Source organism: Vulpes vulpes, chromosome 7 (assembly GCF_048418805.1).
Source record: "Vulpes vulpes isolate BD-2025 chromosome 7, VulVul3, whole genome shotgun sequence".
Lineage (NCBI taxonomy): Eukaryota > Metazoa > Chordata > Mammalia > Carnivora > Canidae > Vulpes > Vulpes vulpes.
Window position 1 is genome coordinate 44730915 of NC_132786.1, and position 16464 is coordinate 44747378.

A 16464-nucleotide genomic window follows, 5' to 3' on the forward strand; every position below is an offset into this window, starting at 1 on the left:
TACTTGCATATAGCTACAAGTATTATTTTTAGTTTTAAAAATATATTGTTAAAAATTTTCAGATGTACATGAAAGTATTAAAAATATAATGAATATCAACTTATAACTGAAAAAATAAAATACATCCTATAGCATTGAAGTCCCTCTTCACCAGAGTTATATTTATATATGTAGTAACTTCATATTAAATAAGGAATTTAGAAAATCAGAAAATCCTTTGAAGAACAATCTTAATGGCTCTTTAGTCTTTATAAAAAAAGCTAATAATACTGAACATAGTGACATATCCGGCAGAATGAATATGTCTTTTGTGAATAATTTACCCTGGAAATCTCATAAACCCTACAAAACTCAAGAGTGTGTCTAACTTCCTCTTCTGATAAATTGCTTCTGAACATTGCCTAAGAGCACGTGCATGTACTTTTGTGCCATTTATTTTTCTTCTGATCATACTGCAACATTTCAAATAAGGAGGGTAATAAATATTACTTACAATATTCTGTTCATTATGGAAAGGTGGATGTCTCTATTAAATAAATGTATTGGAATTAAGGCTAACTGCTGAATTCTTCTTTATGAACCTGTGATTTTAATCACTTGATTACACATTTGTACAAACTATCTTAGGTAAAGAAAGGATGTTGTTGCTACATAGAGAACAAATCGATCTCCATAAAAATCAGTTTGCTGAGTTTTAGAATGGACTTCTATCCTTTCAATCTTAAAAGTGACTTATATTGCTTAAAAACTAAGAATGTTAAATGGCAAAAACTGCCTTTGTTCTAGTCTTGACTTTGATATACTGTTTACTATAACTATCATTAATTATAAAGAAATAGCCACATTACTATATAGAAAAATTATTGGTTGTCATTATTGTAATGTAGCTGAAATAATATTTACCAGTTCCTAATGCAGCTGTGTTATAGGACTTAATCACATATAAACCTGGAGATAATTTCTTGGGCAGACATCAGATATTCAGTTTTCAAATCTGAGTAAAGGATACAGCAGTGTTGATTGTGCACTTATTCCAGTATTATAAGATTTATAGTGTTTGAGATCTTTAAGGGCGTGAGGAGGAATCACAAAAAAAAAGTAATCTCAGGTAATTTATCCAGTGATAACACTCTTGTTCCAGAAATTATTCTTAAATACAGGGAAAGAATGGAAAACAGGATGAGGAGCTAGCTCCCTATTGCCATTACCTGCTCTCTTTTTCATCTCATTTTCTCATTGCCCCCACCCTTCCCCTTCACCCTAGAGAGACCTGGATTTGAATTATAACCAGAGATACTAAGATCGTAGAGGTCATGGGTAACATTATAATTAAAATATAATTTTTCTATGTTGATATTTTATATTCTAGTATGAATATTTAATAAATATCAGTATTTGTGTTTTTAAGCCCAAAGGATGATTAACATGGAGTAAGTTAACTTTATAAATCCAGAAATCCCCAAAGTAAGATAATGATTAATAAAACCATACCTTAGATCCACATCTCAAAGTTAAAAAATACTTTGTCTTTAAGATATATAAGCTTGGTTAGATGGTTACTGAATTTAGATATACATTACATAAAGTATTTATTATCTAATTCTTTTATATTTGTTTATTACAGTTGTGAAAACATGGAAGTCACTTACCAAACAGGTAGGTTAAAGCTCTTGGTGTACATATGCATGCACATTATATATATGCATAACCATTTTGGAAAATAGTTTAGCATTATCTACTAAAATTAAAGATAGACATACCCTGTACCTAGCAGTTCTCTTGGATCTCACTTTTGCAACAGTGCATATACATATACCTAGTAAAGTTTAACTTGAATATGCCCTATGATCCAGTAATTTTACACTAGTCTATATACCTAGAGAAACTTGTACATGCATGAGAGGTTCACGGGAATGTTATTAGGTTATTCATAATTGGCCAGAAAGACTATACTATAATATCAATAAGGTAAATAAGTTTTTATATATTCATACAGTGAATACTATACCAAGTAAAAACAAATGAATTATACTGGTGCTTAAGCTAGATGAATCTGGGAAACATAATAACAAGCAAATTCACAAAAACATAAATTATAGTTCCATTATATAAAGTCTAAAGCTAGGAAAAAGAAACCATTTAAGGATGCATTCATAGGTGGGAAAACTAAGGAACAATGAATATTAAATTCAAGACAATATTTGCCTCTGGGGAGATGGAAGGATATATCAGTGAGAAGTGCAAAGAGGCTTCCAAAGTTCTGGTATTTTCTATTTATTAACAGTTATTTCTGACTTTAAATTATATATATATGTGTGTGTGTGTGTGTATTCCTTTTGCACTTTTAAAATGTATGATAACCTTCAATATAAAAAAGATAAACATTAGTATATCATAAAAAAAAATAGTATGGCATTCTACAGTACTTCCTTAACCAGTTAAAGAGAATCTTCCTGGGACCCCTGGGTGGCTCAGTGGTTGAGCCTCTGCCTCTGGCTTGGGGCGTGATCGTGGAGTTCCAGGATGAAGTCCCACATCAGGCTCCCTGCAGGGAGCTTGCTTCTCCCTCTGCCTATGTCTCTGCCTTCTCTGTTTCTCTCATGAATAAATAAATAAAATCTTAAAAAAAAAGAAAACATTCTTCCAAAAGCCTATATTCTATAGCCGAAGATGTTTCTGTTTGGGGGTTTTTTAAAAAATTTTTTTAATTTAAATTCAATTTGCCAACATATAGTATAACACCCAGTGCTCATCTGATCAAGTGTCAAACATGATGTTTTCATGTGAAACTTTAGAAATCCTCTTTAAAATTAGATAGAATACAAATATGTCTGCTATCACAGCTATTACTCACTGTTTTACTATAAATCTAGGCTAAAGTAGTATAGTAAATTGCTGAGGCTGCTATAACAAATACCAAAGTTTAGGTGGCTTAAACCACAGAAACTTATTTTCTCACAGATATGGAGACTGGAAGTTCAAGATCAAGTTACTGGCAGGATGGGTTTCTTCTGAGGCCTCTCTCAGCTTGTGGATGGCCATTTCTTCCCCGTGTCATCTTCACACGTCATTATTCTGTGCATGTCTCTGTCTTGATGTCTTCTTATAAGGCCATCAGTCATATTAGATTGGGACCCACCATAATAACCCCATTTAATAAACTTAATTAACCTTTGTAAAGGCCCTGTCTCTAAATATAGTCATGCTCAGGGGTACTGAGAATTATGCAAATGTAAACTTGAGGTAAACTTAACTCAGGCTCTAATGTATAGTATGACGAGATAAAAGAAAGAGGTTCTAAGGATTGGGACAATAACTATGAGAGAAAAATATAAAAATGCATAGATTTCAAATTTATTCAAATTTAGTTTTACTAAACTTAGTAAGGTCACTGCTGGTGTTTCTGCATCAACAACAGCAGTTAGAAACTGTGCTATCAAATATGACACTTCCCACAATCGCAACAAAAACTCTTAGATCTTAGTATACCTAACAGAAGATGTGCAAGATATTATTATATTTTTAAAATAATATAAGTATACAGAAATATATCATGTTCACTGATGATTCATTTGGAACCGTAAGGGCCCAGAATTTTCAGAACAATTCTGAAAAGGATGGAAGGGAAGCAAACAGATGAACATTAGGATGGGAACCATTGGGCCTGTCTCATATTAAGATTAATAATAGAGTTATAATTAAAATAGCATTATATTATTGCAAGAATTTTTTAATTAGATGAAAATAATAGAATATAGAATCCAGAAACAGACCCAGGCATGTATGGGAAGATCTATAAATCACTGGAGGAAAGATTGACCTTTAGGTATTGGAACAGTAGTCTTTCTAACATGGGGCTAAATGAAATTAAATATCAAACTGACCACCATATACAAAAGTAAATTTCAGATGGATTAAGTTCTTACTTTGACAAGCAAAAATTCTGAAATGTTAGAAGTAAAATAAAGGATGCAAGAGGTTTCATTAGATAAGACACATATAGCAAAACTCAAAGGAAGTCTTGGAAAATTTTACTAAAGTAAATATCAAAAACTTTGGCATAAAAAGAGTGCCAGCAATATTAAAAGAGATGTGACAAATAGGAGAATATGCTTGCACTATATTAACAAAAAACATTAAATGTACTGTACTCGTATAAAATTCCTGTAAATTGATAAAAAAGGATGATCAGCTCAATATGAAAAAAAAAAGGTAAATGTAGAATGGCTGGTAAGTATATATAAAGAATCTCAAAAAAAAAAAAAAAAAAAAAGGAATCTCAACCTTACTAGTGATTAGGGATATACAAACTAAGCCAATAATATACTATTTCACACCCATCAGATTATCAGCTTCCAGAAATCTAACAGTACCAATAATTAGCAAGGAAGAAGAAGAACCAGGTGAGGGTGTAAATTTGCATATTCACTTTTCAGAGAAATTTAGCAATATCTAATAAATTTGAAAGTGTATATCAAAAAGTCTACTTCTAGAGAAGTATACTAGAGAAATATACCAGTAGTACTGTACACATTTTCTACAGCATCAAGTAATAGCCAGAATAGAAAAAAGAACATAAATGTCAGTCAGTGGAGAAATGAATAAAAGAATTGTGAAATAGGCATATCAAAGACAAATTACAGGAATACAAAACCACAGTGAATAAATACATTTGAGCTATAGGAATCAACATGAATGAACCTAGAAGATTGAAGATTGAGTAACACAGCAAGTTGCAGAATAATATAGACTGGCTCTTCTTAAAGTGCAAACACCTTTTCAGGAGTCCATGAAGTAAAAAATATTTTTATAATAACACCGAGAAGATACTTGTTTTATTACTTTCATTCTCTCACAAGTGTACCGTGTAGTTGTCTAGGCACTACGTGTTGAGTGATGATACCATCACTCTGACACCTAATAGAATATACGTTTATACACTTCTACGTTTTAAAGATTTTTCATTTCAGGGTGCCTGGGTGGCTCAGTTGTTTGAGCAGCCAGCTCTTAATTTCAACTCAGGACTGATTTAGGGTCCTGGGATCAAGCCTCGCATAGGACATCCCGCTCACGGAGTGTCTGCTTAAGGATTCTCGCCCTCTCCCTCTGCCCATCCCCATGTTCAGTCTTGCTCACTTTCTCTTTCTCTCTCTCTCTTTAAAATAAATAGATCTTAAAAAATTATCATATCTACTTCCACATGCATTAAACACTCATAGATATAACCCAGATAAACAGTATCTCCTTGGGTTCCATAATAATTTTCAAAAGTATAAAGAGTTACATTTCAGAACTGCTAATATTTTAATGGCTGTGTAGCCATTAAAATGAAATGAATATTTGGCAGGAAAATATGCCCATGAAGTATTAAGTGTAAAGAGTATGTTATAAAACAATATGTAGAAAATAATATTTGCAGCAACAACAAAAATGCTATGTAATTATGCCTAGAGGAAGAATTAGACTAAAAGGATTTAAGTAAAACTTTCAATTATGGTTCATACCTGGATTATAATTAGCTTTTATTTTCAGTACTTGCTAATTTTCCTATAATGTATATATATTAACTATATAAGACAAAATTGTATTTATTTAAGACAATTATATAAATCTTTTACAAGGCAACTATAATTCTAGGAAAATGAGTTTGACCCAGCAAATATTTATTTAGCACCAACTTGCAATACTACAATTTAACTTTGATGCTAACCACCCAGAGTTAGTGTCAGACTCCTCAGATATACGGGCACAGTCCATAACAACACTGCCCTTATTTCAGATGCCAGCTACAAGTTCAAGGGTCCTCAGGCCACCCATGCTTCTGACCAACTGGCTACAAATCCAAGAGGCTCCCATAATTCCCCTTTAAATTCAGTACTTTGCTAGACTGGTTAAAAATTCAGGCACGTTTATATTTATAATTAACAATTTATAATTATTTTAAGGGACACAAACAGGACTAGCCACATAAAGAGACTCTGAGGACAGGTATAGGAAGATTCCAAACACAGACCTTCCATGCCCTCTCCCCATGGAGAGGTGTGTCACCCTTCCTGGCATGTCAGTATACTTACCAACTTGAAGTCTCCACTGAGCTTGGGTATTGAGTTGTTATTGAGGGTTTCATTATATAGATATAATTGAACTCAATCTCCAGTCTCTTTCCCTACCCCTCCCCAGAGGTAGGGAGAGTTCAGAGCCTAATCCTCTAATCCCATGGTTGTTCTTTCTGGCGATCGGTAACCTGTCCTGGGGCATCCCATAACCTAAGTGTGATTCAGGGATATAGAGTCTTCCAGGAACCAGTGGCAAAGGCCAGTCAAATTATTTATTATTACACCACCACCACATGTAAGAGACATATGACGGGCTGGGAATGGGGAAAGAAATTCCCAGTCTGAGTGGAAATACAGATTTTAATACATTTTAAAACTTCTTAAAGCGAACAAAAGACAAAGATCAGAGTGTGTTAATTAGATAATCCAGACCAGAAGAAGCCAAATTATTACTAAAATAAACTGCTTAGTCAGTAAGGATCTGGCGAATCGTTTAGTAGTTGTGTGACCCTGGGTGAGTTCTTATCCTCTTTAAATCTCAATAAAATATGCATAATGACGATTGTTTTTTAAAACTAAATGAGAGGGATCCCTGGGTGGCGCAGCGGTTTGGCGCCTGCCTTTGGCCCAGGGCGCGATCCTGGAGACCCGGGATCGAATCCCACGTCGGGCTCCCGGTGCATGGAGCCTGCTTCTCCCTCTGCCTATGTCTCTGCCTCTCGCTCTCTCTCTCTCTCTGTGTGACTATCATAAATAAATTTTAAAAAATAAATAAAAAATAAAACTAAATGAGAGATTGTATTAGCCCATTGTTAAACACATAGAGGGCACTCAGTCATAGGGTAGCTATGATTCTTTTGGTTGTAAACTCTAGTTGAGTTCAAGATAGAAGAGATGAAGTTGAATACATAGAAATAGTTAAAGTGGAGAAAGGAGTTAAGATTTATATAATAGATATGGTATATGTTAAAGTATATAAAATATATGCAGAATGTTCTTTTTAATCTCTAACAAAAATATTTGAGTTTATTATTGTTTAAGGAGTAAATAATCTAGTTTCTCATCATTATTCATACCTGAATTCTTACCTCTGTACTATTGCTACTCTAATCAGACACTACTGATTGATAGCATCTGTTACTTGGAGTGCAGAGATAGATAGCATTATGAAGGAAATGAAAGCACAGTTCACAGATGGGCTTCAGGGAATCCATAAACTCCCTAAAAATACCTCTCCTGCTTTTGGCATTACAGGATTTCCTTATTTGCCTGTCAGACAGCTTTGTAATAAAAAAAAAAAGGGAAAGAAAAAAAATGGTTTATAATGTCACAGAACATTTTTAGATACAACCACATCAGGAAGGGTTTGTCTAAAGTGCTTCTCAAACTGGAATGTGCAAAAAAAAAAAAAAAATCCCCCAGAGTTCTTGTTAAAAATACATATTCTGGTTCAGTAGATCTGAGATAGGAACTGAAATTCTGCTTTTCTAACAAGTTCTCAGGTTATGCCTGGGTTATTGGGGAACCTCACATTGAGTAAGAAGAATCAGTTCTGGAAATAGAAATGGTTTCTGGTGTTTTTCAGTGGTTACTTAGCAAATTACCTTTCTTATTTCAACTTATTTCAATTTATCTCATCAAATCCTTATGAATTTTTCTTCACAATTAGCCAAAATATAATTTTCAGATAATTATTTTGTACTTAGTGTGCACAATAAATTCAAAATTCCTTTCGTATCTGAGCAATGATTCAAATGTTTAATTTTTCCAAAATAGTTTCCCAAACTGCTGTGGTAATTTGATTTAAAACAAAAAAGACTGACTAAGCAATTGAAGTCTATATTCTTAATTGAATATTTAAGTTAAAATTAGAAAAAAAAAAGGAAATAGTGATCACAATCACTCAATACCCTTGCACTTGTACTTCATCTGATGTCAGCATTCTTTGAGTCACCACCAAAATATTCTTTATTCTTTCTCAATTTGATCTTCTGTTCATTTACTTCCTCTACAAAACTCCCTAAACCCAAGAGGGCTACAGAAAAGAGACAGCATGTGAAGCTAGGTCATCATTTCTGACCTTGATAAGGAAATCCAACATTACTTAACACTTTCATGAAACTATCCTTTTCTAACTGGTTTCTGAACTTAAACTTACTGTTTTATCTTAATTTTATTATTTTATATGTATTCCTCCAGTTGCTAAATTTATCTGAAATTTTTGGTAGCTCTAATTGAATTCAATATTGCTTCTTTATAATTTATGTTTGGACTATGGGCAAATACTGGATTTTGTGGTTAAACGAACCACACATATAGAATAGAATAAATATAACCATATCTCAGGTCTTTTAAGTGGAGAATTTTTTTGTATAAGGCATTAAAATTTTTTTATCTGTTTTATAAGCAAGTAGTTTACCTATTAATCAATGTTATAATACCTTATGTTATAGGAATTAAATCAAATGCTCTCAGAAACACCACCAGTTTGGAAAGGATCATCAAAGCTTTTTCGTAATCTTAAAGAAAAAGGCAAGTTAACTTTAGTAGTTATACATTTTGAAATGGACGTTATATTATTTATACTCTTTATATATATTTTCCTTATATTTAAAATTGTTTTACAGTTACATATGTGTGTATATGTGTGTGTGCATAGAGAAAGAACTGACAAGAAAAATACCAAAATATTAATGATTGTTTCTGGGTAGCAGGATTAAAGGTGGTTCTTATTTTTATATATATTCATGTCTTTCAAATATTTTAGAAGAAAATGAACTGTTATTTTTTTAAATGAACTGTTATAGCTACAAAAATTATTTTTTAATCATTGAGCAGTATAGGATATATTTACTTACAAAAAGCATTTTTCAGGGCACTTGAGTGGCTCAGTTGGTTAAGCATCTGCCTTTGGCTCTTGTCCTAGGATTGAGCCCCACATCAGGCTTCCTACTCAGCAGGGAGTCTGCCTCTGCCTTTGCATGTTGGATGCGTCTTTTGGTCACCCAGTTTGAATATGTTTCTTTTCAAAATAACATGCACTGCAAAATCCACTTTTTCGACCTACTGTATGATCCATTTTTATGTTTCTAAGCTAAGTCTTAATTCATACATTTCCTTGCAATGAGATTATATAGCTTTATTGCAGTTTTCTTTTACACTCTACTTTTTGTACATATTTATAGAAAAGACTAATTAATAAAATCTCTTTAATCTTAAAAAGGAATTTTTCTTGTAAATAAACTTTTTAATATTCTCCATTATGAGTATACGAAATAAAATGTTAAAGAAATTACATAGTTAGCTTTTTCATCTTCATCAATTTTAATGGATATTGCTTTAAATATAATTATATATATTCTAGCATGAAGACAAATATTTTAAAGGAGTAGTTATAATCCATGTATTTTATCTGAGTAGAATTAGAAATTCAGATTGCTTCTACCTTTTTCACATGGAGTCTGAAAGGGGTAAACACCTTACCTTTTACTGTAGGCTTTTTATAAGTAGGTTTTTAAAATCTTTGTGAAATCAGGGCCATGGAATCTTTAAAGCTCTTAGAAGTCTTTTCCTGGAAGTTGTCTTTAAAGATTGTCATTCAAGTCTTAGAGTGGGATGATAGGATCAGGAAAATTCAAAGCTCAGAAACATAAGTTAGCAAATTTAAAAATATTTAGTTAACACCTCCCATGGGAAAATACAAATTGGATCAAGTATAATCTGAGAAAAATAAATGTGTGGTTCTTTGTATTCAAAGAAAGGGTTAAATATGGCACCCCTAGGTTTAGGCTTGCCCTAATCTCTGTGTTACATGCATATTTGCAAGTTTTTTGGGGGAAATGATCTATTCATTGCTATCCCACAGAATTATCTGTAGTGTTGAAAATGTTCTATTTCTGTATTGTCTCCCATAGTAGCCACTAGCCAGATGTGGGCTTTTAAGCATCTGAAATGTGGCTACTGTAACTTAGGAACTGAATTTTTTATTATATTTAATTTTATTTGTTTTAAATTTAGATAGCCACATGTGACCAATGAGCTATTGAAGATTAATTTACAAATGAATTTTATCTGCTTAAAATATTACCCAGCAAGAAAATGTTATACAGTTTTACAAAAAAGTAATTGATATGCAACATTTTTGAAGACATATATTACATAAACTTAGTTATAACAGCCAACTGTAATGTCTCATGATATAGGAACTAAATATGTTTTTAAGGAACTTCCCTTAGAACATTTTTTTATTGAATTTTTAAAAGAAACCTAGTTGACATCTTTCTTACCCTCTTTCTCTAAAGATCACAACATTACTATATGCTTAGCATATGTATTTTTATTTTATTTTATTTTATTTTTTTGATCTTGAGTGGCCTTAAAATAAATTGGAAGGTCAGTCTAATAGTTTTCCACTTTTGTAATTGGAGAGCATTAAGAATCCAGACAGTTCATGTTTAGTAATATTTTCTCTTTTCCTTGATCATTTTTATTAAATTATATCCTGAGTTTAACTTTGTTTTCCTTGTCTGTGGATTATACTACCCCAGAGACTGTTTGGTCCTACAGACAAGTACCTGCCATGATAACTATGATTAGTACTCTAACTGTTAAATAATTGTTCACTGAGGGAAATCTTGAGTCAATTAACAAATAAAAGATACATAGTGGTTATTAAACTTCTTTATACCAACCAGCATCTCTTTTGTATTCCACCAGGTTAGTTAGAACAACAGTCAGTGAGATGGATTATAGTGACATAGAGCCCATTTTCTAATCCTGTTTTCCTTCTCTCCTTTTTTCCTCCTTTCTTGTTTTCTTGTTTCCTTCCTTCCTCCCTTCCTCCCTCTCTTTCTTTTTACCCTTCCTTCCTTCCTTCCTTCCTTCCTTCCTTCCTTCCTTCCTTCCTTCCTTTTTGAGGGATCCTATGGAACCTAGGTATTGTATCTTTATATACATTGACCATTCCAGAATCTTTCTCCCATAACATTCATGGCAGTCAACCAGAACTATCTGTCCATAGGTCACAATATTGTAGTATAAACAAAAGAAGGGAATGCTTTCAGGGCCTCTAGCCAGTTCCCTTCAAGTCTTCTGACAAACTGCCTGTCAGTGACTCCTTTCTTTGTTCTGTAACAAAGAGGGGGTAGCCTAAAAGAACATCAGGTAAAATGGAGTTTCAAGGTTTATGATCTGATTACTTAAGGGTTTTTGTACACCTTTTTACTGAACATTAGAATTATCTGATATCTGGAGAAGTGTTGTTGACTTATTCCTGATTTTAATTTTCTCAAGGTCCACCTGGAAACTCAGCTAAGCATTATTCTAGTTTTGGGTGTTACATCCAAAAGCAAGATTCTGAGTAACAGATTATATATTTGTATTTATTACAAACAAATGCCTTTTAGGCTTTGTAATTCTGGGATTACAGGGAATTCAGGATGCAATATTCAGAAAATGTAAGCCATTTAATTAAAACAAATATATCTTAGAGTACATTTGATAGAAGCATTAAGTTTGTCAAGAATAATAAATGGTAACTTGAAAGCAGAAAAGTGGTAAATACAGTTTCATTTTTTTAATGCAATACAGAAATCTGATTTGTAAGCAAGAATATCTAAATGTTTTTTTTCAAGAGTTACTAAGAAGTAATTAAGCACTTTAAACACTTTAAAGTTTAACCATTTTCAACCTTTTTGTTTTATGTTAGATTCATCCATTGACATAAGTTTAAAGTTAGTAAATAGTATAATTTTCCTTTCTTTGCCAATATATCTAGCAGCATTAATGGGAATTTTGCATGGGTTTCTACGGAGGCATTGTGAAACAAATCAGTTAATTGTGTTGCTTCTTTTGCTGTGTTTTTATAATAATTTAGTCTTATTTAAGACAATACTTAGTTCTTTAAATAAGTTCCTTATTAATATTGCTTATTGTTATAAGAATAATATTTTACTTGATAAATATAAAGTAATATTTGAAATATAGCATTACTAATATTGTTTTTCTTCTAGGTGTGATTTCTTACACAGAATATCTTTTTCTTTTATGTATTTTAACAAGTAAGTGTACTCATTAAATCTACTTTTGGATAGTTTTCTTTTTAAATGTGAATCTTGCAAAATAAATCTTAGATTCTCTTACTATTGAAAATCACCTTAGATTATCCATGGTTATTTTGCAAAACTCATGTCTAAATGTTAGCAGCAAATGTTAATCATAACACTATTAAGAGTCGAAAACATAAATGTTTTTATGGTGTATTTATGCTCATAAATTATAAGCTTTATATCATATATCATAACTATATCATAGTTCTTGTGGTTTAATCTACATGAAAGTCATATAGGGATTTGTAAATTTCCTAGTACACTCATTGAAATCACATATTTCTTAAGACTAGTGTGAAAGAATGAGTCTTCTAACTAGCGAGTGTATCAGAATACCCATCTTACATCCTAAAACAGCTTTGTAATTCTCTGCCTTTCGTACGCAGCAATTTTTATGAAATATATGAAGGGCTTACTAATGTTTTCAGTTAAATTTCATTGCATTTAATGCAGGAACTTACTTGCTACCGTTGACTGTGAGGCAGCCACCTGGCTTTTCTGTTCCTTGAATTCTCACCTCAGGAATTTGTCCTTTCTGCTCCCTCTGCCATCAGTGCTTTTTCCTCAAGAGCCTCATGATAATAAACATTATTCAGGTTTCCTTTGAATGTGAAATAGGGACCCATTTTGACAGTCTTCCCTAAAATGGCTCCCTCTCTTACCTCTCCCTTTTTTATCCCTTTACCCTGCTTTATTTTCCTCATAGCATTTAAAACTATTTGAAAGTATTTGTTTTTTTTGGTTTTCATGTTCTTATCTATCTCCCCATATTTGAATGCAAAGTCCATGATGGCAAAGATTGTCTCTTTTTTGTCCATCTCTGTATCAGGGACAGTGTCTAGCACATGGTAGCCTATCAAAAACCAGTTGGTAAATGAGTGAAAAAAAAGAATAAATGGAAGAATATCACTAGAGGGATTTCTGTTTGTGGGGATTTGTAGAGATGTATGGAAATACAAATTATCAGTGAAACTCTGTCATTAGAAACAAGTCCTAAAATTCCTTGTACTTCTAGGATTAGTAAATTAAGAGCCATTGTGTTATTCTGAATTTAGTAATAAATGTTATGTTGGAGTTCTATTACGGGAAGTTTGGGGAATGTACATTGTGCATATGTATTTCGAAAATTATCATCCTTTATTTTTCTCTTGTATTTTTTTTTCTCCTGGACTCAAAATGAAATTAAAATGTTGGTGCTGAAGAACAAGAAGCGTTGGTGCAGGTGGTAATAGCACTATCTGAGGTTGTTCCAGACTAGAAGACACTATGATTCAAGGATAGTCAATGAGGAATATGCCTTGAAAACTAGAGAAGAGTGCCAGGGAGTGTCTCAGAGACTTGTTAAAAAGTTAATGTTATTAGCTATAGAACAACTTTGGTTTATAAAACTCTAAGTTTTTGAAATACCTAAAGCAGCAGAGTGACTGGCAAGAATAAAATAGAACTGGTTAGGAAAACCATTTGTTGAGATGCTACAGGGTATGGTTAAGAGTGCTGGAAAAAATACATGGTGGTTTTGCTTATATGTAAAGGTTGGGATCTTTGAATGCAGTGAATCTTCTTTGGAGTTCAGGACCCACTTGAGAAACTTCTGGGAATTTGAACCAAAAAATTGTAATGTCTTTTAGAGTAGAACCAACAGAAATGTGAAAACAGAGCTGGTAGGGAGTGGGCTAGAGAATCCACCTTACCTGTCTATGGTTCTTTCTTCTTTGCTTTTTATTGTTTTAACTTCATTTTCCCTTCCAAACAGTGCTTGTAAGGACTTCTTTTCATTGTACATTTTAAAGATCATTTTAAAGCTTAAAACTGGGTTATCAGAGGTGATGAAATGTTTTCTTTCTTAACTGAATGCTAATGAAAGAAAGTTCAGTTACTAAACTATATGCAAGAAATGAGCTTGCATATAAGACTGGCTTCTGTTTCCATTATATTCGGAGACAGTTATTACTGGTTAAGAAAGTAGGATTACATGCTTTTCTTTTGCTAGCTTCAAGGTTTTATGACAGGTAATACCAAATGTATCTGTGGGAGGCCCCTTTTAAAAACTTTTTGCCAGTCATCTCCAAAGAAAGGATCAGAAGGGCACTTAGGTGGATCAGTCCCCCTTAAGCTACTGACTCTTGGTTTTTGGCTCAGGTCATAATCTCTGGGTCTTGAGGTTGACCCCTGCATCAGGCTCTGCCTCAGCACAGATTCTGCTTGAAATTCTCTCTCCCCCCCTCCTGTGCCCCTCCCCACCTCATGCATGCATATGCACCTGGGTGTGTGTGTGTGTGTGTGTGTGTGTGTGTATGCACTATCTACCTCTTTCTAAAATAAATGAATGGATGAATTCTTTAAGAAAAACAAAGGTCAGATGTTTCTCAAAGGCATGTGCACTGAGCTCTTCTTTGAAGGACATATTCAAAGTTTCTTCTGTTCAGATTTTCTTCTTTATGCTTTAGAAGGGATAAAGGGATTGACCCTCATTATAAGGTTCATAAAATTAAAACAGTTCTTAGTGTGTAAAAGTATGTCTTTCTCAGAAAAGCAATTGTTCCTTGTATTTTGGGGGAATTGAGAATTATTCAAGCCTTTTTAATGTTTCTGCTTCTGAAGCTTCTAGAAGTTTAAACTCAAATATGTAATCTCTTATGCTTGACATTTATTTTCATAGGTCATTTCCATTGTGATTTTCCTAAGAATCAGGACTGGACCATTGTGTCATATTTTTATTCTTTTGTTCTAAGTGTTGAACATAAGTGATGATTTGATATTTCCCTTTTAAACTGACAAACTTGGATAACAAAAAGAAGTATTTATTTTTAGAAGTAAGGTAGTTAAATATTACTGTCTGTGCTGTGCAGCAGGTATCACACAAATGCTTTCAAAGTGTATTATCAATTTTGTTACTAAGTATGCTAATAAATGAAGCAGAAATATATATATATATACATAGAGAGAGAGAGAGAGAGAGAGAGAGCACGCGTGCGCGCGCGAGAGAGTGCTTTTATTATATTTAACTATTAGTAACCTACTGCTTTTAATCTCTTGGTTAAAGAAAGTATTTTTGTACAATTAACTCTTTACAACTGTACTTTAAAAACATTTTTCCAGGGATGCCTGGATGGTTCTGCGGTTGAGCGTCTGCCTTTGGCTCAGAGCATGATCCCAGGATCTGGGATCGAGTCCCACATCGGCCTCCCTGCAAGGAGCCTGCTTCTCTCTCTGCCTATGTCTCTGCCTCTCTCTCTCTGTGTCTCTCATGAATAAATAAATAAAATCTTTAAAAAAATTTCCATTTCACAAGTACTTTTCTATTCTTTCTGGCAGAGCCACATGCAGGTTTTAGAATAGCTTTCAACATGTTTGACACTGATGGCAATGAGATGGTGGATAAAAAGGAGTTTTTGGTGGTATGTATATTAAATGCTGCATTTCATCAATAGTTAAATATTGCTTATTTATATTCTTATGTTTTTGCATCATTTGGAATAATGTAGAAGGAAGAGTGAAAAATTTATGCTTTCACCTTAAAGAAGTATAGTATTGTGTACTTTAAATAATTTTATATTATAAAAATATAAATTGTACCCATTATATAAAGATGATTATACTTGTTTACATGTTTTCTGAACATTTGAAATGAGTCAGATACTTTCCATTGGGTGGATACAGGCCATTCAGAGAGGTGGTATATGCTCAGTTAGACTCATACCCCATCGTATCAGCCCCCAGCCACAGCTCTGCCACAGAACTTCCTTTCCTCCTCATAATAGGATTTGTGATTTTTCTTTCTGCTTTTCTCTTCCACTCATGACTGCCTTACATTCCAGTCTTGTCACCATTTTGCTATTCCCTTCTCTTATCTTTGAACAGGGGTGATCTAAAGTAAGAAGAAATAAGATGGTTCTTAGCTATCTACCTATCTACCTTCAGTCTTTCTTACCTGATGGATTCAGCATTGGTACTTGTTTGGCAACATCATCTCACTGCTCACAGCTCACTCATCTTGCCACTCCCTCTTCCAGAATTTTTCTATTTCCTTTTACCCATGGAACAAGCATCTGCTTGTGTGACAAAATGCCTATTCTATTTTTTCTCCGAAGAAGAGATCCTTACAGTAACAAGTCCTACCCTTAGCATTTATGTTCAACTCTGTTTTTACCTGTATTTCCTAATAAAGAGAAAAGGGAAAGATAGTAAATAAATAGCCATTTTATTTATTATTTTCCTTTGTAACAAGCCATTAAAAAATCCCTCAAAAAACCTCTTAAACAGCTTACTATTTTCCTCAGAGGCTGGAATGTGGAAGAGAA

At 33.1% G+C, this 16464-nt stretch overlaps 1 protein-coding gene across 2 annotated transcripts in view; it reads left to right on the plus strand.

Moving 5' to 3' along the window:
* MICU3 (mitochondrial calcium uptake family member 3) overlaps positions 1–16464 on the plus strand; it is a 96293-nt gene that overhangs the window by 42292 nt on the left and 37537 nt on the right. For both annotated transcript variants that reach the window (XM_072763615.1, XM_072763616.1), the window contains exons 3-6: positions 1625–1656; positions 8510–8588; positions 12068–12115; positions 15479–15561. In XM_072763615.1, coding sequence (XP_072619716.1) covers positions 1625–1656; positions 8510–8588; positions 12068–12115; positions 15479–15561 — 242 coding nt within the window. The remainder of the gene's footprint in view (positions 1–1624; positions 1657–8509; positions 8589–12067; positions 12116–15478; positions 15562–16464) is intronic.